At 44.1% G+C, this 27015-nt stretch overlaps 1 protein-coding gene across 4 annotated transcripts in view; it reads left to right on the top strand.

Annotated features, from left to right (window-relative positions):
- Window positions 1-23584, top strand: part of ZBTB38 (zinc finger and BTB domain containing 38) — a 76033-nt gene extending 52449 nt beyond the window's left edge. For 3 of the 4 annotated variants that reach the window (XM_082654924.1, XM_082654923.1, XM_082654925.1), the window contains one exon: window positions 17016-23584. In XM_082654924.1, coding sequence (XP_082511050.1) covers window positions 17016-20609 — 3594 coding nt within the window. In that variant the 3' untranslated portion in view covers window positions 20610-23584. Of the gene's footprint in view, window positions 1-7583; window positions 7699-17015 lie in introns of those variants that run through there. The other variant, XM_082654926.1, reaches the window with a different exon arrangement.
- The last annotated feature ends 3431 nt before the right edge of the window (window positions 23585-27015 follow it).

Raw genomic sequence — 27015 nt, 5'->3', positions numbered from 1 at the left:
AGCACATAAATGTGCAAAACCCCAGACTGAACCCAAATTAAAAACATTTTTTTTTACTGAATCAGCCACAACCTAATGAATCCATTAAACTGAGACATAAACTAAAAAGACTTTTAAATCAAAAAACTGAAACATCAGAATGTTCTCTAAAATAAATCATAACCAAACTGACCTGTCATTAGGTTCCTAGTTTAAAAGAAGAGAGAGGAGGTCTCAAGACTTCATCCCCACAAAACCTTGGTGTGAGGGCAAAGGAGCAAATGTGGTCTGCCAGGAGTCTAAAGAGACAGGAGAGGTGACGAAGCAGATCCCAGGGGAGGCTTTCTTGTGAAATAAAAGAATATCGCCATCGAAAATAGGAACGTGACCCCACAAGCAGCCAGCGCCTGGCCGTGTTTATACAGCCAGATTTGAGTGACCTTCTGACCTGAAAGGACAAGTGCACAGACTGGAAATGTATAGATGATTTAAGTATTTGTGTTAAACATTATTTTAGTTTCCTTTCTATCAAGCTTTTTACTGGAATTGCTAATAAGTTGCCAATAGCCAACATGAATCATTTCTATTTAAAATTTTAATGCCTTCTTCCATAGGCTTAGAAGAAGTGCTAACAGATGATGCAACTGAAAAAAGCAAATCATTTCAATGATACTTGTAACTAAGTGCCCACATGTGAGCTAAGGCTCAGATGTAATAACTGCTCTCTGCATTAAAGAAGAATGATAAGTTAATGAGCCCCTCTGGGGTATTAAACATTAGGGTGGGGACTGGGGAACCCTGGGTGCACAGTGAAATAGAATACTTGTCCCTGCCATTGAGGAATTTCATGTGCCCTAGATTTGGGGCCTGGGGGCCAAGACTTGGTAGTATTTGCTCCGGCTGACATTTACCACTAATAATAATTAATTGGTAATGGTAATACTAATAATAGCTAATGTTTATTAAGCTTGATTTCGTGTCAGACATTAAGCCAGGCACTTTATAGGTATTATCATTTAATCCTCACGTTAACCTGGTAGATTCTGTTATTAGCTCCATTTTGCAGATGAAGAAGCTGAGGTGCAGAGTTTAAGAAACTTGCCCACACAACCAGAATGTGACGAGAGCCACTTGACACCAGAGTTCAGGCTCTTAGCCATGGTGCCAGACTGGACATGGGCTGCCTTGTCCCAGATTATCCTTCGGGGGAGCCCTGTTTCAGGAGTGGACTAATACAGTGCTCTGGGGTCCCTCAGCTCTCTTAGTTCAGTAGCTTTAATCTCCCCCCTCTGCCCCTTCTGTGCCCACTTCTCGTGGTAGCCCCTGTGTTACACTCAATAACTGGTGGGTGGTAAGGCATTCGATAAATATTACCTTCAAATGGAAGTGGAGCAAAATGATAATATTTATGAGTGCCAGCTATTACTTTGAAGTTTACTTTTCTTGAGAAAGTAAAAGTAGAAATTTATGGAAAATTCTGAATTTCCCTGAAGTGTTCACCCCAGGGCCATCTGGTGGTCCATATGGAGTCTTTGTGCATATCGGGGAAATGGCTTCTCCTGGCAGGGGGATGCAGCCCTCACCCAGGTTACATGCCTGGCCAAGCAGAGCGCGGACTGGCTCTCAGCCCCGCCCTTTACCCTCACAATGTACCACAGGACATGACCTGTCCCCCTGCACATGGCAGCCCTGCTCAAGTCCAGGCTACCGATTGCCAAAGCACTCACACACCGGTAGGTAGGCTGGGGTCGTGAGCATAGGAGCCTTTGATACCAAGAAAGAGCTGGAAAAGCTAAGTGTTTTCTTTCTTGGTGCTCCTGAATCTGCAGTGAAGAGTGTGGTTTGGGGGGCATCCTGCCCGGTTTTTAATCCCAACTCTACCACTCACTGGCTAAATAACCTTGGTCGAGTTACAAGGTCTCTCTGAGTCTCCGTTTTCTCATCTGCAAAATAAGGTTGCTGTGAGGTTTCATCGGGATGGTGTATACGGAGTGTGTAGAGCAGTGCCGGGCACAGGGATGCGCTTGTCTGGTGTTGGGGGCATGGCACGTGGCTGGCGTATTTAGGTGAACTTCTTCCTTCACAGAATGAGTCGAGTTGGGGATGTTGGCTCATTTGTGGCGGGATGTCGATGTCACTTTAAAGCAGCCCTCAGGAAGGCTGCCCAGAGGGGCTCCAACACAAGCAGGGGACACAGTGACCTGATTCTTCAAAATGTAATTAGAAGTCGTGGACCAGCTCGTGTGCATAACATACCTGGGTAATTTTCAGCAGGATGCAACAAGCCTGCCTGCCCAGACCCTGTTCCCGAAACTGATTCAGTGTCAACAGTGTCACCTGGCACGTATTCTTCTTGAGGTTCCACAGGTGAGCCTGAGGTGCAGCTCCACCGAGACCCACCATTATAAGCTCACATTACGATGCCTTTTCCATCTTACTGTTGGTTGCCTGATGGGGGAAGAGGGCTTGTGTATGCCTTTGGAGTGGGTCACAGACTGGTGTACCAGGAAGCACAAGCATCCACAGTTTGGGGACCCAGAAGCAGGCCACAAGCCCAGCTGTGCTTCCCTTAGCCCAGAACCTTCTCCAGATCAGCTTCTCATGAGAGGAAGCTGAGTGAGGGAAACATCGGAAGGAACTGAAAAGTGGTTACAGAGAGTGGACACCTCTGGGAGTGCTTGAAGGGAGGACAGATACAGAAACAGGGTCCTTACAAACACCCAGCACCAGGGCCTTATGCTATACCCACATATTGACAACTTTAAATTTTTAGTATTTAAAAAAACAGTTAACTTTTTAAAGGTTTGTTGCTAATTCCATCCAAGCACTCAGTAGACAAAAGGCCAAATCCCTGGAGCTTAAAGGCAAAAGAACAAAATTCAACGGAGTACATTTTAAAGATCTTACTGGCTTTATATTTAGTGATTCATGAGTCAGGCAGCAGGCAGTCTAGCAGATAGAATGGAGCTCCAAAGAGCTGTACAAGGTGAGAGATTTTACTGGAGGAAGGGAACAGAACAAGGAAATTATACTAGGCAAAAAGGTGGGTTGGTTATGGCAAGGTTCCTTTCCTTATAGGGGATGACAGGGGTTGTCAGGCAGATTACCTAACTAGTACTGATCAGTCTATTCCTGGTTTAAGCTGACACCTAGTTTAGGGTTGTTTTGCCGGAAGAGCCAAAACTTTAAGTTTCCGTTTGGTGACATGGGGCTTAGCATAAGCAACTCCATTTTGGGCCTGTTGTTTTGTCTTTAACAGAACAAAGCATATCATTAGAGCTTAAAGGAGTGTTCTTTTCCTGTCTTTGAGCCAAAGTAATAATAGTAAGCAGTTTCAGTGTTTCAAAGCTATGTTTCATTGTTTTAACTTGTGTGAGCAGTAAATACTTTGTAGCAGTGGATGGCCCTGGCTTGTCTTATCCAGCCCAGCTTTAGGCCAGCAGGGTTGATATGTGTGTGTGTGTGGTTTTTTTTCTTGTTTCCTTTTACAATGTCAGAACAGACTTTTCGATTTTTTTAATGTTCAACAAAGGTGTTTCTCCCTTTTAGCATAGGTGACAAATAGTAGGGAAGTTCGCGTTGACCTAATGCTGGATCCAGAAAGCTTGGTAATAGTGCCAGGTGTGGTGGGCTCTAGAGAGCTTACTGTTTGGGTGGTTTGCTGTTTTTGCATTTATTTCATAAAGGTTTATCAGCACTGTTATGTGCCAAGTGTGGTGCTAGGAGCTAGGCGGGAGACTGTGGTAAACAGCCTCACAGCCCTCACAGAATTTATACTCTTGCGGTAAAGCACACATTTGTCAAATAATACTTAATTACAATAGTAGTAAGGACTGTGAAAGAAGAGTATGCTGAGAGTCTAGGACAGATGAACCTGATTGAGGGGGAAGGGATTGTTGGATAGAGATCAGGATAGGCTGCTGCCTAGGCTGCAGAGGCATTCTAGGCTTCAGAAGCAGCATGTGCAAACGCCCTGAGGTGGGAAGATCCTCACACATTTAAGGAACAGAAGGGAGGCCGGTGTGGGTTGGAGTGGCAGGAAGTGAGGTCAAATCACAGAGGACCTTCTGTGCCTCAGTAAAGATACTGGAATTTGGGCTTAGGGTTTTAATGAGCCTCACTGGCCATGTCTCAGCTCCGTGTCGGCCAGGAGACTCTTTTCTCTGTCATGGAGAAGGCTCGCTCCCAAAGCTGGCCCCACCCTGGAGATTTTCTTCCTCTAGAGCTGCCCTGATGCTTCATACCCACTGGTCTCATGCTTTATCCTGCCTGACAAGTCCCCAGCATGAGCCTTATGATCCCTGAGACCGTATCATCCCCAGGCCCATAATGAAAGGATTAAATCTAAGTACTCGCGGTGGGTGAGTACCCAAATGAAATGAAAGTGAAAGCTCATCTTCCTGATGCATTCGCTTCAGATTAGTAAATCCTGGCAGTGCACATCCTTGGCTTTTGTCTCTCGAGTGCTTGGACTGAATTGGCAACAAACTTTTAAAAATCATATTTTTTTTAATACTACAGATTTTAAGTTGGCAACGTGTGAGTATAGCGTAAAGGCCTTGGCGTTGGGTGTTTAGCACATTCTGGGCTGTGGGGCAAACACCACGGCTGACTCCGTGTTCGTCTGGCACCTTGAAAACGCCTTTTTCCCCGTCACTGTACACCCGGCCGGCCGTGATGGGCCCCAAGCCCCTGGCGCGTCATCTGCCTATGCTCAGGTTGCCCCGGGAACCTGCCGCCCGTGGCCAGGAGTCTGATTGCCTGAACTCTGATCCTCAGCTGCCCTTTTTGGGGACCCCTCTGGCAGATTCTGCTTCATGTCAGGCAACATTTCCCAGTGGCTTCTCGGCACGGGACCCAGGCAGGCTGCCCCCGATGGCCTTAGCTCTTAAATCTCACCTGGGCCTGTTCCCGGCCACGGGCTTCTGCAGTGGTGATCCTGTACCACCGGCCTGCAGCCTGAACTTGGGGCAGAGCCATTGTGTGCTGGAGACAGCGAGTCAGCTGTTCTGACTTCCCTCCTGCTATGTGTGTGCGCACGCTCCTGACGCAGCAGAGTGCAGGAGGCCGGGCACGGTGCCGCCCTCAGAAATTACAACTCTGCTGTAAGCGAGGCACTCCTCCGGGTTCAGTTTCCACATCTATACCGTGGGCATGAGAGTAACAGCTTCCATATGGTGAGCCCTGACTCTGTTAATTCATTTAACCCTGTGAGTTCGTCGTAGTGTCTCCATTTTCTGCGCCTTCCTCGCAGGATTATGGAGGGGATTAAGTTAACGTGAAGTGCTTTGCAACCTGAAATGTATCAGATGAAAGTAATTTTATTCAAAATGGATTGGGGCAGTTCACACAGATGAAAATTGTAATTCGCAGTACTCACAGTGCCTGTCCGTCTATAGTGCTGATTCACAAACGTGTATCTGTTTCTAGTACAGGTCGTTCATTTAGTACATGAATATGTACTGAGGGCCTGCGATGTATCAGGCACTGTTCTAGGTGCTTAATATACGTCAGTACAGAAAATCAAAGATTGCTGCCCTCGTGATGCTTAAGTTCTAGCAGGCAGATGGATAATGAATAATGAGCACATTGTGTAGTGTATGGGGATGTTATGAGTGCTGTGCACGAGAAACAGGCAGAACAGATAAGGGGGGCCAGGAGTGCAGGTCGCTTTTCTCATCAGGGTGAGTCTCTCTGCTTTCAAATATTTCCCGAGTGCCTGCCGTGCCCTGTGGCCTGGAGACACAGCAGTGAATGGGACGAATAAGGTCCTTTCCGTCCTGGAGTTTACTTTCTGGCAGGTACAGTGGACAGTTAACAAGCAGACAAGTACATGTGATAATTGCAGGTTGAGGTGTGTGACATGAAGGAAATAAACCAGGTGATGCGAGAGCAAGTAAAGCTGGGAGCAAATAGAGAGATGGGGTGGGCCTCTGAGTTGACATTTGAGCTGGGCCTGAAGTATGAGTGAGCCAGCCCCGGGGCGGGACCGGAACCAGGGCCAGGAGAGACTCGGAAGGTGGAGTCAGCCCAGGGAGGCCTGAGTGTGAGCACAGAGAGCGGGGCAGAAGGACCGGTGAGTCTGGGGAGAGTGGCTGGGACCCGTGGGCAGTGCAGGGCCTCGCAGCCCACAGCGAAGGGTCTGGATTCTACCCTAACATCTGGGGATGGCCACTGAAGGGATCTAAGTAGGGCCTGACTTGGATCTCCTTTGTGCTGTTAAAAGGCCGCCCTGCGCACTGTGTGCCTAAGCAGTCCTCCCCGTAGTCACACGTGAGGAGGACACAGTCAGTTCTCACGCTGATTCCCGCCCACATTCATCAAACCCCTGCTGTGTGCCAAGCATTGTGTGTGGTGCTTTTCATGGGCATTTCTTGGTTCACTCCTCTCTGCCCAATTTCTGATTTGTCCAGAAAGAGTCCATGCAAACTGTGATTCATTGTCTTGCAGGAGTCCCCCAAAAGCTGGGGTGCAGGGGGACCCTGGGGTGGAGAACAAGGGTGCAATGGCAGGTGGATTTAGGTGGTTTAACACCAAAGCAGCAGTTGGTCTCTGTCCTTTTTTAGGATAACCCATCCTGTGACCCGCAGGAGGTTCATTGTTGTTCAGAAGCCAGAATGTACAACAGTTCTTCCCTCCACCCTCCCTGACAGGTAGAGGTCAACTGAGAGGAACAGGCCCGTTCAGTCAGCTGGCCCTTTAAGAAAATGGTATTTGGCTTTTGAAACCAACTCTAGATGATAAGCTCACCCCTAAAATGAGAAGTTCCAGGGGATAAGACCCCTGTCCCGGTCGTTCTGGTAACTCAGTTCGCACAGCATTCCAATTTAAAATGCCTTTTCACATTAGCATCTCTAAATGTCAGTGGAATTTGGTGGAGACAAGAAATGGACGCAGCACTTCAGGGCCTCAGAGATAGACTCTCTAAGCCCATTTGCCAGCTTCCTTAAGCAAGCAGGTGTCCAGGCAAGGTTGATGGTGAGATGACCCCAAGGGCTACCCTAAACATTGCTGTGTTTCAAAAAGAAAAAAAGAAAGCACCTTTTCCCCCTTTCACCTTCCAAACTAGCAACTGGAAATATTTAACTGGGCACATTGCATCACCTGCGAATCTGATAATACTCGTTCTCACAGTCTGTGTGCACGCAACGGCAAGTCTGGAGACCAAACATTTACCTATTCAAAATAAGGTATTCAGTAAAGGTGTTTCAAGTCAATCCCCCTCTCTGTTGGATGGACTCTAGTAGCTTCCTGAAGTTAGTCTTTCCAACCACCTGAATTTCAGATGAAAAACAAACCTCCTTTGTTATACTACACCTTCTTGAATCTGATAGCTTAAATGCATGAAAGTCTGATAAATGCAGCTCTTCTCTTCTCCTTTTGGGCTGCATTTAGAAGGCAAATCAAGAGGATTTTCCTTTTCTTAGACGTAGCTGAACTCTATAAAGGGCTTCTGTTTTGTAATCTGTTTTCGAGATCTGATGCGTGTGTTTCTAACACCCCATCACGTGAGGAGGTCTGACGTAGCCACCCAACATGACTATGAGAAAATGCACTGCAAAGATGTGTGTGGGATGGTGGAGCCAGATCACTGAAGCAGTGTCCTTTGTCAGAACACTTTCTGCAGAGAATAGCAGATCCATGCAGTAGATTCCACTTCAGTATGGGGCCTGCGCTGGCCCAAAATGGACTGTGAGTTTGACTTTTGCAGGATTCCAGGTCAGTATCCTAATATAGCGTGTTCTTTTTTAGTTGGGTTTTATTTCTAAGTGTCTTTTTATAGAAGACTTGTAGTAGAAAGAGGAGAAAGTTGCTCTGTTGATTTAGTTTCGTTATTATGTACGTTAGGAATTGAGCGGCCAAGGTGCTGCAAGAGGGCTCTTGGCTTTTTCTCTGATCAGAAGATACAGAAAAGTGGGAATCAGTCTGGCCCTGGAGAGTGGCCTTGAATAAGTGACTTCGAATTCTCACTAAGAATGCAGACTGGACAGGGTTACTTCACTTTCCATCTGTCATGTCTTGAAGATTTGCTAATAAAAGTACACCAGATTTCATTAACAAGGTCTATAAAGTTCTATATAATAGTTACACTGGTTAAACAACTTGAGGTTTATCAATTTTTTTTTTTTTGGTTGACATTGTGAGAGTTAAAATTTTTATGGAAACTATCATTTTTAAGTTTTTTGACTTCTCTGTATTTCAGTAAAATTGCCTTGTCAAATTTGGGGAGAGAAGATTTAATTAAGGTGGAAATACTGGAATTTGTTGGTTGGATCATTGTCAGGAATTGTTTCCTTTGATTTCAAGTTCAAAACCAGGAAGAGTATCCAGGATATAATGGGGAGGGGCTCATTTAGTAGATGAATGGATAGAATTGTAAGGGCAAACGGAATGCTGTGACCAAGCTGACCTTTGAGATTTGGAAGGCAAGGATTCAAGCAATGATAGATTGTGCAAACAGAATCTAGGCAGCAGCCCTGCGTACCAAGGAACAATTTTCACCTGAGTGTGTAGTGGGGAAGGCCCACACTAGGCAAATTGGTCCACCTGTTTTTCAGCCCTGTTCAAACTCAAGTGATAGATAGCAATCGCTTCACGCTTGGAAAATTAAAGACAGCTGTAGAGGGTGTGTATCTGTGTGACTGTAGGTGTGTCTGTTTCTCTATCCCTTGGATTTTCCTTCTGTCTCCTGGGCGTTTCTGCTTTGTATTTCAACACACTTTCATTTATTTTGTCTTTAGTTCCTTTAGGCTTATAGATGATTCATTTTATTGAGTAAAATAATTTCTAAATAGTTTCTTTAAAAATGATTTTGAGCATTGTCTTATAGGTTAGAGAAGTGGTTCTCAAACTTTTTATTCCCAGGACCCCCTTACACTCTTATAAATCTTTAAGGACCCAAAGAGCTTTCGTTTATCTGAATTATATCTATCAATATTTATCATATTCAAAAATTTAAATGAGAATTTTAAAACTATTAACTTAAGAAAATTAACTGTGATAAACCCAGTTACATGATAAAATGATGTATTTTAAAATATGTATTTTAAAATGTATTTTAAAAATAACTATTTTCTAAAGCAAAAAATATAGTGAGAGACTTCCCTGGCGGTCCAGTGGTTAAGACTTCACCTTCCAGTGCAGGGGGTGTGGGTTTGATCCCTGGTCAGGGAACTAAGATCCCACATGCCTCTTGGCCAAAAAACCAAAACATAAAAAACAGAAGCGATATTGTAACAAATTCAATAAAGACTTCAAAAATGGTCCACATGAAAAATATCTTATATATATATATCTGTATATAGTGAGAAGAATGGTATTGTTTTATGTTTTTGCAAATACAGTTGATGCTTGAACAGCACAGGGGTTAGGGGCGCAGACCTTCCATGTGGTCGAAAATTCGCATAGTCTCCCTTCCTTCATATCCACAGTTCTGCATCTGTGGATTCAGCCAATCGCGGATCGTGTAGTACTATAGTACGTACTTAGTGAAAACCATTAGCATATAAGTGGATCTGAGTGGTTCAAACCTGTATTGTTCAAGGGTACACTGTATCTTTAATATCTGACTTCAGAGAAAGACGGTTGGATTTTCACATCTGCTTCTGGATTCAGCTGCAACGTGTTGTTTTAGTTGAGTTATACGAAGAAAATCCAGCCTCACCCAACTAGGTAATTGGAAAAGGGAGAAGTTTTTTAATAATCTTTTCAGTTAATGGTGGATATTCTTTGATACTACACCAGAACTTACCAGTGGGAATTTCTTAAAGGTTAATTGCAACATGGAATCCATATCAATGAACTTTCTATACTTTGTTACATTTAAATCCACTGCTCTCTCTCACACCTTTTAGCCCCTGCATGATTTTTTTGGTAATATGCATTGGTCATTTGGAAAATGTCGGTTCACTGAGCCATGCATAGTATCCAGAAACCACTTTCATTACATCACCACCAACATCATCAGAAAAATCATTATGTACTGAGGAGTGTTGAGCTCATTGTGGTAGATGCAGGTTTTCCAAAATTCTGTTTCTGCTTCAGAGTCTTTTGTTACTGGCAACAAAATGGCTACTTGAAATGACAGACTCACTTAGTTCATTTTCAAGGAAGTGTTTGCCCAAATACCCGTATTTGAATAGCCATGGTTTGTCTTATCATTTTTTTCAAGTAAAAATGGTGTTCCATGAAAAAAAAAAAATTGGCTAGTTCAACTCAGAACTCAAAGAAACACCCAAGTACTTTTTCTCAAGGCAGTGTGTACCTCCCATTTTATCACACAACAGTAAGAAGACGTACAGTCAAGGGTCAAGATTTAATAAAATGAATAATTTTTACTCCTTAATCCAAGTGTTACTGGCTTGATGTTTGTTAAGTTGCCGGAAGTTTTCCCCATCTTTGCTTTTGCACCATTAATGCACATGTCAGCATGATAAAAAAGATGAATGACATCTTAGTGTTGTCATGAAAATAGTTTTTTTTTTAATGTCTTTATTGGAGTATAATTGCTCTACAGTGGTGTGTTAGTTTCTGCTTTATAACAGAGCGAATCAGCTATACATATACACATATCTCCATATCTCCTCCCTCTTGCATCTCCCTCCCTCCCACCCTCCCTATCCCACCCCTCTAGGTGGTCACAAAGCACCAAGCTGATCTCCCTGTGCTATGCGGCTGCTTCCCACTAGCTATCGATTTTACGTTTGGTAGTGTATATATGTCCATGCCACTCTCTCACTTGGTCCCAGCTTACCCTTCCCCCTCCCCGTGTCCACAAGTCCATTCTATACATCTGCGTCTTTATTCCTGTCCTGCCCCTATGAAAACAGTTTTGACCTCAAGAGCTTGCCGATAGGGTCTTGGGAGACCCAGAGGTCCATGAAACATACTTTGAGAACCGCCAGGTTAGAAGGAAGCTGGGGGGGTGGGGGGAAGAACAGGAATTTATTTTTATTTTCCTGGTAATTTTGCTTTCTCTAGAGTAGCATTTGGGTTTACCTAGGTCTAATTTTTAAAGCTTTAAACCAGAAAGCTTTCTAAGCACAGTATGTTATTTAAGGCATTTGCTGCCCGGGGTCTGAGGAGCCACTGCGTTTCTGCTCACTGTCGACATCAACAGTGTGTTGTACCCGCCCTGCGGGCGCAGAGGGTACCAAGATGAGCTCGGTTGTCCCTGCGCTCAAGGAGCAAACAGGGAAAGATAGAGATGTGGACAGACGCACAGCATTACATGCGACTATGAAGGTAGGAACCCCAAATTAGGAATCCGTGAGGAAGGAGGCTGACCAGAGGAGGTGTCATCTGAGATGAGTGAATGATAGGAATTGCCCGGCACCGGAGCTAGGGGCGAGGATAGAAGAAGAACCTCAAGAAGAAATACAGTTTTTCTTCTAAAGCTTCATACAGAGCGTAGAAATCCTCCCGAGTGATGAGGAAAGGACCCGTATAGGGAGTCCCTGTGCTGCCTGTGCTGTGGGTGTACTGAGGAGGCTGGCGTGGGGAGGGGGCCTTCTGCCTTGTACCTTAATCCACCTCTCTACTGTTGGCATATTTTACCATCAGCATAGATTTATTTTACTTTTCTAAAACGTTAATTCTACAAGTAAGTGAAGAAAAGTCATTTTAGTCATCAAAAGCATCTTATTTAAGTGCCCACCTTTGCATGAGATGAATGTGTATTGTATAAGGCTGGAATATGGCAGGAGACAAAAGCAGCAGCAGATTCTAAATATGCTAATTAAGTAGAATTTCCCAGTGGCATTTATATGAAGTATAATTATAAAGTATGTTTATCATATATGTATAAAATTCTTAAAAGCATTTACATATTTATAAAGTATACTTTATGTAAATGTACATATATGTAATTATAACTTTAGAATTTTATATTTAATCTATATAGAGATACATATTTTGTTTATATATTTATGTATATGAAAACAGGATGATCATTCATCCTCACTTCCCAGGGCACAGTCCCAATGTATACCTGTTGCCCTGGCATGGTTATTAGTTGCACCCCCTTTCTCTCGCAAGTATCCGGTTTTTTATTTTTTCTTCTTTTAAATTTATTTATTTTATTTTTGGCTGCATTGGGTCTTCGTTGCTGCACACGGGCTTTCTCAAGTTGCGGCGAGCGGGGGCTCCTCTTCGTTGCGGTGCACAGGCTTCTCATTGCGGTGGCTTCTCTTGTTGTGGAGCACGGGCTCTAGACGCGCAGGCTTCAGTAGTTGTGGCACGCGGGCTCAGTAGTTGTGGCGCACAGGCTTAGTTGCTCCTCAACATGTGGGATCTTCCCAGGCCAGGGCTCGAACCTGTGTCCCCTGCGTTGGCAGGCGGATTCTTAACCACTGCGCCACCAGGGAAGTCCAAGTATCCTGTTTTTTAGATGCTGAATTAAAAGTTCATCCTGTTTGATGTGCTTATAAAATATATTTACATACAGCATATGTTCATATAGTTATATAGTCATAGATTTATTGGTATGTGCACATGGATATATATGTATGTGTATTTATGTGTTTAGAAGGTGTATGTTAAAAGCTATTAGCTAAAATACCAACTCAGGGAAATAGTAACATAAGTCAGATGACCACAGTTACCTAATTACAAATTAGTTTATTTTTTTTAAATATTGGCTTACCAAAATGTTTGCATCTACATCATTTTTGTTAGCCTTTTTCGTGCTTATTTATTCCATCTCAGCAGTACTACTGAAAATAATAAATATACTGCACGAAACTTGCTTTTTTGAACACGTTTTAGAAAATTACGTGTAAACTGAATTTCATCTGCTTTCCAACTTCTGTTTCTTTTTCTGAAGTCTGTTGTGGGCTTTCCATTGGCAGGAACTCCTGAGACTTCTGTTTTCATTTACTCTCAAAGAAGAAATATAACAGAGAAGATCACTTTAATTTTTCTTAAGTCAAAGAATACTATTTTTGGTGAGAATGACTGCCTCCCCCCACGAGCTCATTTATGTCTTAATTCTAATTTTAGGGATATCATTAAGTATGTCTGTTCAGAACTGTGGGTGCAAAGTGATTCTGCTTAATGTTCTCATCAGTTGCACAAACCAAACTGCCTGAAGGGGCCAGGCTGGGCTTTTTACTGAGAGAAGCCGCTTGGCGGTAAGTACTTGGACAGGTAGCACGTGCGTGCAGGTGACAGTGACACAGGGACACAGCCACGCGGTTGCCAGGCAGCCAACACCCCCTTCGCTGTCCAGTCTTCCTGTTTTTCAAGAAAAGATATGTTGATTTTTACGTTAAATCTTACTGGTTTTCAACGTGAGCTCAGTTTTTCAAAACCATGGTTCCAAAAACCATGGGAGTCAAACATAGCGTGTGGGGACCAGGTGTGCTTGTGGCCTACGATGGGTCCCCTCTGGCCTACAGACTTCTAACTTATTTCTTTGTTGCATGTTGGACAGGCAGAATATGGCTTGGAATTGCATCTTCAACAACTTTCACCGCTTTTTCACTTCGCATTTGCGGATTTGGATTCTTTGTCCTAAACTGTTACACTGGGAATTCCCTGGTGGTCCAGTGGTTAGGACTCCACGCTGTCACTGCTGAGGGCCCAGGTTCAATACCTGGTCGGGGAGCTAAGATCCCGCAAGCCGCATGGTGTGGCAAACAACAAAAAGCAAACAACAGCAACAACAAAATAAAAATAAAGTGTTACACCGACTCCTAGATCACAAGCTTCTTGAGGGCGTAAAACTCTCGACTGTGCCTTTTTCTGACTGAAATTCCTTTTCCTCAGCTTTGTCCATATCTGCAAGGTTTTGCTGGGCTCACACCCGTTCCCAAGCCCCTCTCCCCCCGACCCCTGAAACCTTCTCCCAGCGCTCTTGACCCTTCACCTTCCCTGGGAATCTGTGTTTTACGGCTTTTCATGAGCACATCTTATTTTCCCTGCTGTACCACAGACCTTTGGGGGCAGTATTTTTGTTCCTCTAGCGGCCCTGGCTTTTAGTGTCAGCCCCCAGGCCTGCTTCTGCCTGGTTGATATAAAACCACCTGAAGAGCCTCTGAGACAATGTGGGAAGGAGGCTTGTCAGTGTTTACTCGGTGTGCCTTTCCAACTTGTTATCATATGAATGTATTACTTCTTCACGAAATAAGGTACAAAAGTACATATGGATTCCGGGGTCTCACCCCAGCTGTTCCAAACCAGAATCTCTGCAGGGGCGGAGTAGGGGGAATCTGTAAACCTGTACTGTTTTAAAGCTTCCCAGCTGATTTTGATGCCTAGCCAGGTTTGGGAACTACTGTCCCAAAGCATGAAGTAGGTATTCAGTAAACATCTGTTCAACGGAGAGATGAACTATTATCTTCCTGTAGCACTTAGCCTGATGCCTTGTACTTAGCAGTTGCTCAATAAATATTGGTCGAGGGAATTAAAAGTAAATTTTGAGTTCAGATACTAACTCCCCCGGCCTCACTTTCTTAGGTGTGGGTGGAGCCATCACTCCTTCCCAGGTTCCCGCTCTGTCTGGGGTGGATGGATTAATTCTTACCTGGACCACTAGGACGGCCTCGCTAGCTGGTTTGCAACCAGCTGGCCTCCCTCGGATCCTTTCCACACTCTGCAGCCTAAGTGGTCCTGAGTGATTTTTTTTTTTTAACTCAAATCTGATGATAACTTTTAATGATAACTAGTACTGGCAATACAAAACTTGCTGTGGGGAGTCCTCTAGAGCCCATTATGGTCTGGTCTGACCCTTCCAAACAGGAGAAGGTACGAGTCAGGAGAGAAAGTAGATCCTACAGGGGCCCGGAACAGAGAGACCTCAAGGAAGGCCAAACAAGCACCAGCCAAGTATGTTATTGATCTGTAAGCCAGTGAAGGGTAGACTGCTGCTATCCATTCAGGGTGAACCTTTCTCCCTTCAGGGCACAGAGGAAGCCATAAAGATCCCCTTTTTTTTAAGTTTATATTCTTTATTTTTTTGGCTGCATTGGGTCTTAGTTGTGGTATGCGACATCTTCATTGCGGCACTCGGGCTTCTCTCTAGTTGTGGCGTGCAGGCTTCTCTCAAGTTGTGGCATGCGGGTTTTCTCTTCTCTAGTTATGGCATGCAGGCTCCAGGGTGGGTGGGCTCTGTAGTTGTGGCACGTGGACTCCAGAGCACGGGGGCTCTGTACTCTAATTGAGACGTGTGAGCTCAGTATTTGTGGCGCTCGGGCTTAGTTGCCCCGTGGCATGTGGAATCTTAGTTCCCCGACCAGGGATCGAACCCGAGTCCCCTACATTGGAAGTTGGATTCTTTGCCCCTGGACCACCGGGGAAGTCCCAGAGATCCCTTTTCATTTAATTTTATTTAAAGATTTAATCCCCCACATCCCTAGAAAAGATTCATGGAAGGTTCCACTTAAAGGCAGGGAAAACAAGAGTAAAAGAGCTCTCACTAAATCAAGAAAGTGAGACAGTAGTCACATCAGAAACCCAGGCTCACAGTGGCTACAACAGTCAATGGTAAACGTTAGTTCTAAGCATCCTCGTCTCGAGAATTAAGAGAGAATAAACGTGGTGAGTACATTGTTCTCATTATCTGAATAATGAAGAATTTGTTAGTAGAAATGCTCTTTTTCCAATGGCTGAATGAGATAAAAAGAAGTTATCGAATGGATTCTTGTATAAAGGACTGTCTAAATAACATAATGGGCAGAGCTTATAATCCTTACAAAAAGGTGAAAAGAGATCCTTTATGTGGCCATCTGGTCTTTTCCAATTGAATAAATGCCGTGGGCTAAACATTATACTCCAGTGCTAGGAATACATTGCCACTGGGAGTTAAAGAAATAGCAGCAAGGTACATGGCTTTCTGGACATCATGTGATTAGAGGTGGACTTGATGAATAGCTGGGTAGTATATCCTTTAGACCAAAGCGGGTATTTGGGGGGGGTACAGATTAAGTGCAGGAGTGATCCATTAGTGTGTAGTGGAATTAGTTTGGTGAGTTGCTGTTAGCATTTTTTAAGTGAAAGAGAATAGGACAGAACAGACTGCATCACACATAGTAAGGGTAAGTTTTAGTTTCATTTCTGTCTTAAGTCACTGTGTACCATGTATTTTTTACTGTGGGTAACTATGAAAGCCACTGCTTTGGATTGTCCCTCACTAGAATATTAGTGGGTTGGCTCTGGCCATTCTAGGCTCATTATAGAACATAGAGGATAACAAGACCTGAGCTCTGGGAACAATGGAGGTAGCATCCTCAGACCAGAACAAGAGCCATAGTGCCTTTAAATTGTGCTAATTTAGGAACCTGTGACTAGACACGGTATTGTAAACTCAGAAATATACTTTACTTGTTTTGTTTTGTTTCCTTTTTGATTGAACACCCCAGTCTACTTTGGCTGTGATAAAAGCGAAATCAGAAGGAACGGGATGGGTCCCCACAAGGAAGGGCCAGAGGGCAGAGTGCCCCTAGTGGTCAGACTTGGTCATGCAGACTGAGACTACACTGAGAAACCCTTCGGAGCCACAAATCAGGAATGGCTCCTCCAGTTCTTGCTTCTTTCCCGAGCAGCCAATGCCTTTACTCACAGGTACTGCTTACTTAGGGAAAACTTTTAAAAAATCATTTTCCTGCTTCATGAATTACGTTTGGATCAGATCATCAGGGCCATCTTCTGAAATAGATAAGGAGGCTTGTGGTAGGACCATGGCATTGCCCGACTCTAAGAGTTCAGTGCAGCAGCCCTGCGTGATGATGAGACCTTTAACATTTGGCCGGGGAACCTTTCTCCAAGCTACAACTTTGGAGAAAGAAGGAGAAAAAGTTCTGGGAGGATTTCCAACTATAACAACTATTAGCAGTGGTATGAGGAACAGGCTGGGGCAAGATAAAGATTAAACTTCTAAGGTTGACTGCAAGTCTTGGGAGCAGCAACAGAATGAGATTTAAAAAAAAAAAACAATTATTTTCATACAAAAAACGTTTTTCAAAGAAATTGAAAACGGCCTACAAATAAAGGAGCTCCTTGTGGCAGCGTCTCTGACCATTTCTCTCCTCTTGTTTCAGATGACAGTCATGTCCCTTTCCAGGGACCTCAAGGACGACTTTCACAGCGACACAGTGCTCTCAATCTTGAATGAGCAGCGCATTCGGGGCATTTTATGTGATGTCACTATCATTGTGGAAGACACCAAATTTAAAGCCCACAGCAATGTCCTGGCTGCTTCAAGCCTTTATTTCAAAAATATCTTTTGGAGTCACACCATCTGTATTTCCAGCCACGTCCTGGAGCTGGATGATCTCAAAGCCGAAGTGTTTACAGAAATCCTTAATTATATCTACAGCTCCACAGTCGTCGTCAAGAGACAAGAAACAGTCACTGATCTTGCAGCTGCAGGAAAAAAGCTGGGAATATCCTTCTTGGAAGATCTTACCGATCGCAACTTTTCAAATTCCCCAGGTCCTTATGTATTCTGCATTACCGAAAAGGGAGTGGTTAAAGAAGAAAAAAATGAAAAAAGGCATGAAGAACCAGCCATCACTAATGGGCCAAGGATCACAAATGCATTTTCCATCATCGAAACGGAAAATAGTAATAACATGTTTTCTCCACTGGACTTGAGGGCAAGTTTCAAAAAGGTCTCCGACTCCATGAGAACCACCAGCCTTTGCCTGGAGAGGACTGACGTCTGCCACGAGGTGGAGCCCGTGCACACCCTCGCCGAGCACTCCTACGCCGTGTCTTCCGTGACTGAGGCTTACAGAAGTCTGCCTGTACGGGAACGGGACAGCAGTTCACCTGGGAAAACAGGTAAAGAAAACTGCGAAGCGGTTGCAGCAAAACCGAAAACATGCCGAAAGCCAAAGACAATCTCCGCACCCCAGGATTCGGATTCACCTCCAGAAAATATACCCCCCCCTCCAGCAACCAACTTGGAAATGAATCAAGAAGGAAGTCCACAGCCAGCTGCAATTCTTTCCCTTTCAAAATCTCCCAGCAACAACGAAGGAGAGGTCCATTTTCCCAGGGCAGAGGAAAATAAATCCTCCGATGCCCCCACACTGCCAGCCACAGAGGTGCCGCCTCTCATTTACAATTGTAGCTGTTGTTCCAAATCCTTCGACAGCAGCACTTTGCTCAGCGCCCACATGCAGCTTCACAAGCCAACCCAGGAGCCCTTGGTGTGCAAGCATTGCAACAAACAGTTCAGCACCCTCAACAGACTGGATCGGCACGAGCAGATCTGCATGAGGTCAAGCCACATGCCCGTTCCTGGAGGGAATCAGCGCTTCTTAGAAAACTATCCCACCATTGGGCAGAATGGAGGTGCGTTCACAGGTCCAGAGCCTTTATTATCTGAGAATAGGATTGGTGAATTTTCCAGTCCCGGAAGTACCTTGCCAGAAACAGAACACATGGTTAAATTTGTTAACGGGCAAATGCTCTACAGCTGCGTAGTATGCAAACGTAGTTATGTGACTTTATCCAGCCTCCGAAGACATGCCAATGTTCACTCGTGGAGAAGAACGTATCCTTGCCATTACTGCAACAAAGTATTTGCATTGGCTGAGTATAGGACAAGACATGAGATTTGGCACACGGGAGAAAGGAGGTATCAGTGCATTTTCTGCCTGGAAACGTTCATGACCTACTATATACTCAAAAACCACCAGAAGTCTTTCCATGCCATCGATCATAGACTTTCCATCAGTAAAAAAACAGCAAACGGGGGCTTGAAGCCTAGTGTCTATCCATATAAGCTTTATAGGCTCCTGCCCATGAAATGCAAGAGGGCTCCTTACAAGAGCTACCGACATTCTTCCTATGAAAATACTCGAGAAAACAGTCAGATGAACGAGTCTGCACCTGGTCCCTATGTTATTCAGAATCCACACGGCTCTGAATTGCCTACTCTGAATTTCCAAAACAGTGTAAACACCTTGACCAGCAGTCCAGCCATCCCACTGGAAACACCAGCACGTCAGGATGTACCCACTTCCACCAGTGCACAAAACGCAGAGGGTACCAAATGGGGAGAGAGGGGAGAGTTGAAAGTTGATCTGGACAGTAACTTTTATTCAACAGAGGTGTCAGTTTCTTCTGCTGAAAATGCCGTCAGTTCGGGCCTCCGGGCGGGGGACGCGCCCGTTTTGTCTGTGAGTAACGGCAGTGAGAACTCCACCTCTGTGATCAGCTACAGTGGCTCAGCCCCCTCGGTCATCGTGCACAGCAGCCAGTTTTCATCGGTGATAATGCACAGCAATGCCGTTGCTGCCACAAGCAGCCACAACCCTGCAGCCCCTTCAGACCTGGCTGGCAGTCAGAGCCCGAAAGACGATGGCAAACCCGAGCCAGACAAAGTGGGGAGGGTTGTCAGCAGACCCAAGAGCATGAAGGAGAAAAAGAAAACCATCCTGTGTAACAGGGGAGAAGTACCAGAGGAGTCCAGATACATTGCTGATCCTGGAGGGTCATTGAGCAAAACCACAAATATCATTAAAGAAACTAGTAAAATTGAAACTTACATCGCAAAGCCTGCTCTCCCGGGAACCTCCACAAACAGCAACGTCGCGCCCCTTTGCCAGATAACGGTGAAAATCGGGAACGAAGCCATCGTGAAAAGGCACATCCTAGGATCTAAATTGTTCTATAAAAGAGGGAGGAGGCCCAAGTACCAAATGCAGGAGGAGACTCCGCCACGAGAGAGTGAACAGGAAACCAACAGAGACAGCCCGATCGGTCTCTGCCAGTCCGAGTGCGTGGAGATGAGTGAGATGTTTGACGATGCCAGTGACCAGGATTCCACGGATAAACCGTGGCGCCCTTACTACAACTACAAACCCAAAAAGAAATCCAGACAGTTGAGAAAAATGAGGAAAGCCAACTGGAGGAAGGAGCATGAAAACAGGAGCCCGAGCAGCAAATGTAAATACCCGGCCGAACTGGACTGCGCAGTGGGGAAGGCTCCCCAGGAGAAGGCCTTCGAGGAAGAAGAAAATAAAGAGATGCCCAAGTTGCAGTGTGAACTCTGTGACGGAGACAAAGCCTCGGGGGCCGGGAATCAAGGGAGGCCCCACCGGCATCTCACGGCCAGGCCTTATGCGTGTGAGCTCTGCTCCAAGCAGTTCCAGAGCCCCTCCACCCTGAAGATGCACATGAGGTGTCACACGGGAGAGAAGCCGTACCAGTGCAAGACCTGCGGACGGTGCTTCTCGGTGCAAGGCAACCTACAGAAACACGAGCGCATCCACCTGGGCGTGAAGGAGTTCGTCTGTCAGTATTGCAACAAGGCCTTCACGTTGAATGAGACCCTCAAAATCCACGAAAGAATCCACACTGGCGAAAAGCGATACCACTGTCAGTTCTGCTTTCAGAGTTTTTTGTATCTCTCCACGAAAAGGAATCATGAGCAGAGGCATATCCGAGAGCATAATGGGAAGGGCTATGCCTGCTTCCAGTGCCCCAAAATTTGCAAAACAGCTGCTGCCCTTGGAATGCACCAGAAGAAACACTTATTCAAAAGCCCAAGTCAGCGGGAGAAAACAGAAGGTGACACGGGCCACGAGAACTCAAATCCCCTGGAGAATCCACATTTCATTGATTCAGAAGACAGTGACCAAAAGGATAATGGACAAACCGTTGTTGATAATGTCCTTTGAATGGTGATACTTGGAAAAATCTTCGAAACTATAAGTTGGTGGGTTTGGGTTTTTCGGGTTTTTTTTTGTTTTTTTTTTTAAGTTAGCCGTTTTCTTTTGTTTCTGTTTAATTTTGTTCACATAACAGTCATGAAGGAGTGAAATGTAACAAAGAAAATCTCATTTGTGAAAATTCCAGGAAAAGGATCCTAATATCTGCTTTGGGTTTTAGCATTAACTTCATGCAAAGTACACAAAAACAAAGTACCTGAATCTTCCAGTATCCCAAGCGACCTGTGAAAGTTTGTGAAGTTCTCAGCTATGATATTTCTGCCAGTCGGGGGAAAGAAAAGAGTTTAATTTTAGCGTAATTTAAAACTTTCTAATAAGTGCTAATAGGAACTGGCTGCTGAACTGTCTTTAGTCACTGGAGAAAATAAGGGTCAGATGTCATGAAAATGTCATCTTCATAAATAAGTTCAAAGGTAAATGAGCTATGACAGTCATTATTCCCAACCAGCTTCTATTAAAATTGTTTAAATTAATGGATACCTACGAAATAATATAGTTGAAAATACGTGTGAAATGAGTAACCCGAGTAGGACATTCATACATTATCTAGAAGTACTTTTCTGCAACACAAACCTTGTAAAATACATATATAAATCACTCTAACTTTTAACTGTCCATGTCCCCTGTAGTGAATTATAATGATGAGCAATAGATCTGCAAATAATGAGGACTGATGTAAAAATCAGTAGAAAGCATTTTGAATATTACTTAAGAGCATGTGTATGCTTTTAGATGGAATGCTGTTCTCTTGAAGTTATGGCTGAGCTGTTATTAGAACTGGTCTACTCAAGTCACAGAAAACATAGGTCATGCCTTATCCATGGGGGAGAGCCTTCCCAGAAGTTACCTGTGGTTACCTGTGCTGTGCTGTATATTACTTTTTAGTGGCCTCACTTCAGAAAATGAAGAAAGGTCAGATTCTTCTGAAACTCCCTGCAGTCTTCCATCCATCACAAGGCCATGGACATGGAGGTCTTTCCAGGTAGATTTAACCAGTCTCAAGGGTTCAAGTGAAACCTGACGCCTTCCGTGCCACTGAAGGAGTGTCCAGGAAATGTAGCGCAAAGCATGTGTACGGTGGTGAATTCCCAGGCGCTTGAAAGTGACAGAAAGCCCAATCCCTACAATTGTTAGCCTTCTTGGAGATCATGCAGCCCACAAGCACATACTATTTAAAAAAAAAAAAAAGGACAAGAGAAACACACACCCCCGCCCCACCCATTAATGACTTGAGGGGGCAGAGGGAGTGATGATCTTCCTTGCCTCGAACAGAGCTTTGTCTTTGGGGGGTGGGGAGATAGAATGTGGAGTGACAAGGTTCCGTCACTTACTGATATGACTCAGAAATACATCCACAAACCAGATGCCTTGTCTTAATGTTTGCAGACATCTAGCCCGCTTGCTAAAAACCACTTCCGTTTTTAATGTTCTTTTATGCTGACCCACACCATCAGCACTGCCCTCAAAATCTAACTGCCCTATAGGCTATTCCGTCATGTGGACTAGGTTCCTGGGAGGCTGGAAGTCATGAGTCTTACTTTTTAAACTGCCAGAATAGGACAGAGAGAGAGAAAACGTTCTTACCCTTTGATGACCAGTATGAGCAGAATCTGGGACCCGGTTCAAGGATGACCTGCGGCCATTCATGTTCACGGGATGTGATAGCTGGAAACCCAAGATGACCCAAGGTTGCAAGGTTACCATTGTGAAGAAGTAGCTCAAAGGACTCCAGATCCTCTCTCCAAGCGTTGTGATACCTCCATGAAGAAGACTTAATAAGGATTGGGGTGGGCAAGAAAGCATTTAAACACCCAGAAAAGGACATGATCAAAGCTGACCTTTTTATACTGTAGTACTTTGCTGTTAAATAACCCCAGTATTGTATTTGCATTTATCTTTTGTTCATCTGCTTTCACTTACAAACAGTATTATGTAATAGAGGAAAATGGAAAAATGCAAACGAGTCCAACTTTATTTTATACATTGTATATATGTATACCTGCACTATTCATTTGGGTTTTGTTAAAAAGATAGTTGCAAAGGGCCTAAGAAATTTTGAATTGATGATTAGAAAATTGAATAAGCAATCCTGTGATCTACTAATTTGTTTTATCTCAATTAGGCTTATGGATCAAGGAGAATTACTGTGTGTTTCAGTCACTTTGATTTGAGGTAACTCCAAATACAAAATGATTACATGTACTGATGTCTCCCAGCCCTTCCATGTGGATACTTTTTAAGTGGACTTGTATGCTGATAATTCTAGACCAAAGTAAATATGGCAGAATATTTATACATGAAAAAAATAATTTTGCAAATATTTTCTATAATTGTATTATTCGTTGAAAATGTTGATAGCTTGTGTTAGTTTCAGGGAGGGGTGTATATTTTGATAAAAAAAATACTTGACTTTGTAATCCTGTATATTCTATACAATTTATAGCAGAGCCGTTTTAAGACAGCCTTGTCGCATTTTTTGTTAATTGTGAAAATTTTATTCTAAGTGATGTTTATGCATTGAGTACATAACGACCAACTAGAATTAAAGTAAGTGTGAACAGTGAACATACTGTATGCTGTACAAGATATATTGTAATTTGCTGTTTTAGCATCTGTATTTTGGTTAGAAGATATTATTAAATACAGATGTTAAGGGTTGGAAAAGTCTAATTTTATTTTTAGAACTAATTGATACAAAATTGTTTTTGCTTGATTAAAATAGCTTATTCCTATGTTGTCTCTTCTTAAACGTTTTAGTGTTAATTATTTTGTGCAGCCAAGCAGCTATTTCATCTGTGTGAGTCACAGCATTGTTTCACATATGAGTCATTCAATATATTTCTGTTTCCTTTCTTGTTTACATTCCATGGTACCTGCTTACATGCTTAGGACTCAAATGGAATATGACATTAAAAAAAGCAGAATAAAAGAGACTGAACTCTTGTTATCATTTAGTGCTTTGGATAGGCCGATCTTACGATAAATCAGAGCGTTGGAAGTATTCTGCTCTGGACATCCACAGAAAACAAATTACACTTATTAACTATCAGGTATTCGGCAGCGTTCTTTCCGTGGGCTATTTCATTCAGTCCTTTCCCGACAACCTTAGGAAGTAGACCTCATTATCTGCACTTTATAGTGACATTGAGCAGATCCCACAGCCAGACAGTGCCAGGATCGCAACCCAGGGCTGCCTGACTCCAGAGCCCATGTTTTTGTTCCTTCTCAGCATCTTAGAGGGAAATGCTTAACGTAAACTCAACGGAGAGTGAGGAAAAGAGCTTGTGATGCAGCTTGTGATGGTAGTTGTCACAATGACAGCTGTAAAGAGGCTCAGCCTCCCTGGACTCTCATTTGCTCACTGAGGCCTCAGTACTTTGGGCGTTTGGTTTCTCTGATATTTGAGGATATTGCCCTATGAACTCAGTTTGTAAGAGTTTGTCCACTTTTTTTTTTTGAATACAGGGTGAAATTATAATGCTATTATAAACTAGTCATTTTTCACATAAAGAAAAAATCTGTCCCGTCATCACTTGCAACCTTAGCTAATTATCTGCGAATACAGGCAGTCACAATGGGTGATGTGACAGGAGGGCCAGTGGCTCAGGCAGCACAACCCATCAGCAGCACAGGGAAAATAACTCAAATTTCCAGCCCTAATGGCTGGCCCATAGCATCAATTTTGTATTTGAAGAGCAACCCAAACTGAATTCTCCAAAAATTCTCTTTAACTCCTCTCTGCTAAAAGGAACTTAATTATCTATCAAAACAACAGAATTAATATTGAAAGAATTCGTAACAGTTGGGAAACAACTGGATTAAAAGCATAAAAACATCACGCAAAGCGGTCCTATTTGTACATATTCTTTGAATGATTTCAGGTCTTCTCGTTCCTATCGCTCACCTTCCTCTTTCTTCATCCCTTATTGACTGATTTGGTTCCACTTCCTGTCTCTTATCAGTTCCTTTTTGCAGGGGCAGCTCTTCTTCCATTTCAAGTTCCTCCTTACCTAAGAACTCACCTCCCACCCCCCATCCTGGACATCTGTTAATCAAGCTCCTTTGACCCCTCCCTCCCTCCCCAGTTTGCATCCTTTGACCCTGATTCTTCAAGCAAGATGGTCAAGGGAGCAGGCAGGTTGACTCGGTGTGCAATTTTTAAAACCTTAAAACTCAGCACTCCAAATTTAGACAACTAAAGAAGACAACTAAAGAAGAACCGTTTATAACAGAAACGTGATTACATTTTTATTATTTCATTCTTGACATCTGAGATATCAAGTAATTCTATTTAGAATATTATACTGAGAAGTCAGAAGCATGTTTTTCAATCATCTTTGATGACTTCTGTGTAATGATGAGTATTTTGTTCCTGTTCCAAGAAACTTTGGTACGTATATTTAAAAGATGTAACATGCTAACTTACAAAGAATTTTATTCATTTACTCAAAATGTGCTGAATTTTAAGTGTCGGGCATTTTGTCAAGCCTACAGAGATAGAAGAGGTAGCCTGTGACTTCAAGGAACTTGAGTCCGGGGAAGGAGGCAATAGATGATTACAAGATAAGCCCTGAGCTCCTAGGGGCTCAGAACCAAAGCTCCTAGCTGGGGCTGATGGAACCTGGGCTTCCCAGTCAGGACAGGTCCAGGTAGCTGTGACTAAAACAAAGAAACCACAAGTGAGTGTAGACCCCGCAAGCCTGGGGTGTGGGGTGGTGAGACAGGAGAGGCGTGTTAAGGACACATCACCAGGGCCTCGGGGGCGTGCTCTCTAGCCTGAGAATAGAAGGACCATAGCAGGGGTTGGGGGGAGAGCATGAGGGGCTGAGTGCCAGGAGATGAGGTCAGAGAGGTGTGCCACAGGTCCAAGCAAGATGAGCCATTGTAGGGCTTAAGCAGAGAGGAAACCATCTGATGTGTTTAAAGAATCTCGCTCACTGCAGTGTAGAGACCACAGTACGAGGCAAGGGTGGGTGGGGAGATCAGATGGGAGGCTGGGACCGTACAGGTGAGAGATGACAGTGGTTTGGTTAAGAGTGGGTGTAACGAAAGCGATAAGACTAGGTCACGTTCTGGATAGATGATTTTTAAGTCTTTAAAGAAATTCAAACATGCAAAAGTAGAATAGTACGATGGACCCCAGTGAACCCGTCATCCAACTTCAACAATCAACCATTCACAGCCAATTTTGTTTTATCTGTACCCTCACCTGCTTCCTCTGTACTGTGTTATTTTGAAGTAGATCTCAGACATCATACCGTTTCGTCTGTAAATACGTTCACATTTCAGAATGTACCTTTGTTAAAAAGTAAGCGTTTTCGGGCTTCCCTGGTGGCGCAGTGGTTGAGAGTCCGCCTGCCGATGCAGGGGACACGGGTTCGTGCCCCGGTCCGGGAAGATCCCACATGCCGCGGTGCGGCTGGGCCCGTGAGCCATGGCCGCTGAGCCTTCGCGTCCGGAGCCTGTGCTCCGCAATGAGAGAGGCCACAACAGTGAGAGGCCCGCGTACCGCAAAAAAAAAAAAGCTAAATAATTAACAACTGCAATAGACGCTGTGAAGAGTTACATGGTGCTATAAGAACATCTAATGGGGGGACCTAACCGAGTCTGGGAGTCCAAGGGACATGCTTGAGGCAGTAACTTCTGAGCTGAGAGCTAAGGGATGAATGAGAGTTGAAAGGGGAGAGGGTTTCCAGGTGGAGGGAAGAGCATGTACAAAAAGTCTGCTTCTAGAGGGAATACAGTGCCCTGGAATCAGTGGTGCAAGAGAGATAGGTCTGAGATGAGACTGGAGGATAGGAGCCAGGCTATGCCGGCCTCCCAGGTCATGCTAAGGACTTGGATCTTATACTGAGAGCAACAGAAAGCCACTGAATTGTTTCAAGCAGATTAGGACACAAAGAGGTATTTTCATCAGTTTTGTATTGTGAAAAATCACTGTTGCTGAAATGTAGAGAATGAACTGGAGGACGGTAGTAGCCGGGAGTAGAGCAGTTAGGAAGCTCCTGCAGGCTGGAGATGATGGTGGTGTGGACTGCATACAGGCAGTGAATATAGAGAGAAGGGGGAGGATTTGAGAGCTATTTAAAAAATCAGCAGGACTTGATATTGGATTGACATGGGAAGGAGGGCTAGGAAAGGTCCAGGATGACCTTTTGGTTTCAGAATTGTTGAAACTATGGGAATGTAAGATGTCCTCTACGAAGCTTGTATAGGAAAAGAAGACAGAATCCCGGAAAACACCAATTTTTGAAAGATGAGTTAAATAAAAGCCTTTAAAGGCTGAGGCAGAGAAGGGGCCGAGAGGTCAGAGGAAAATGGGGGGCGTGGCAGCCTAGGAAGCCAGAGATGAAGA

Source organism: Grampus griseus, assembly GCF_964374135.1.
Source record: "Grampus griseus genome assembly, chromosome: 5".
In the NCBI taxonomy this organism is placed as follows: Eukaryota; Metazoa; Chordata; class Mammalia; order Artiodactyla; family Delphinidae; genus Grampus; species Grampus griseus.
Note: the sequence above shows the minus strand (reverse complement) of the source record. Positions and strands in the feature narration are given on the sequence as shown.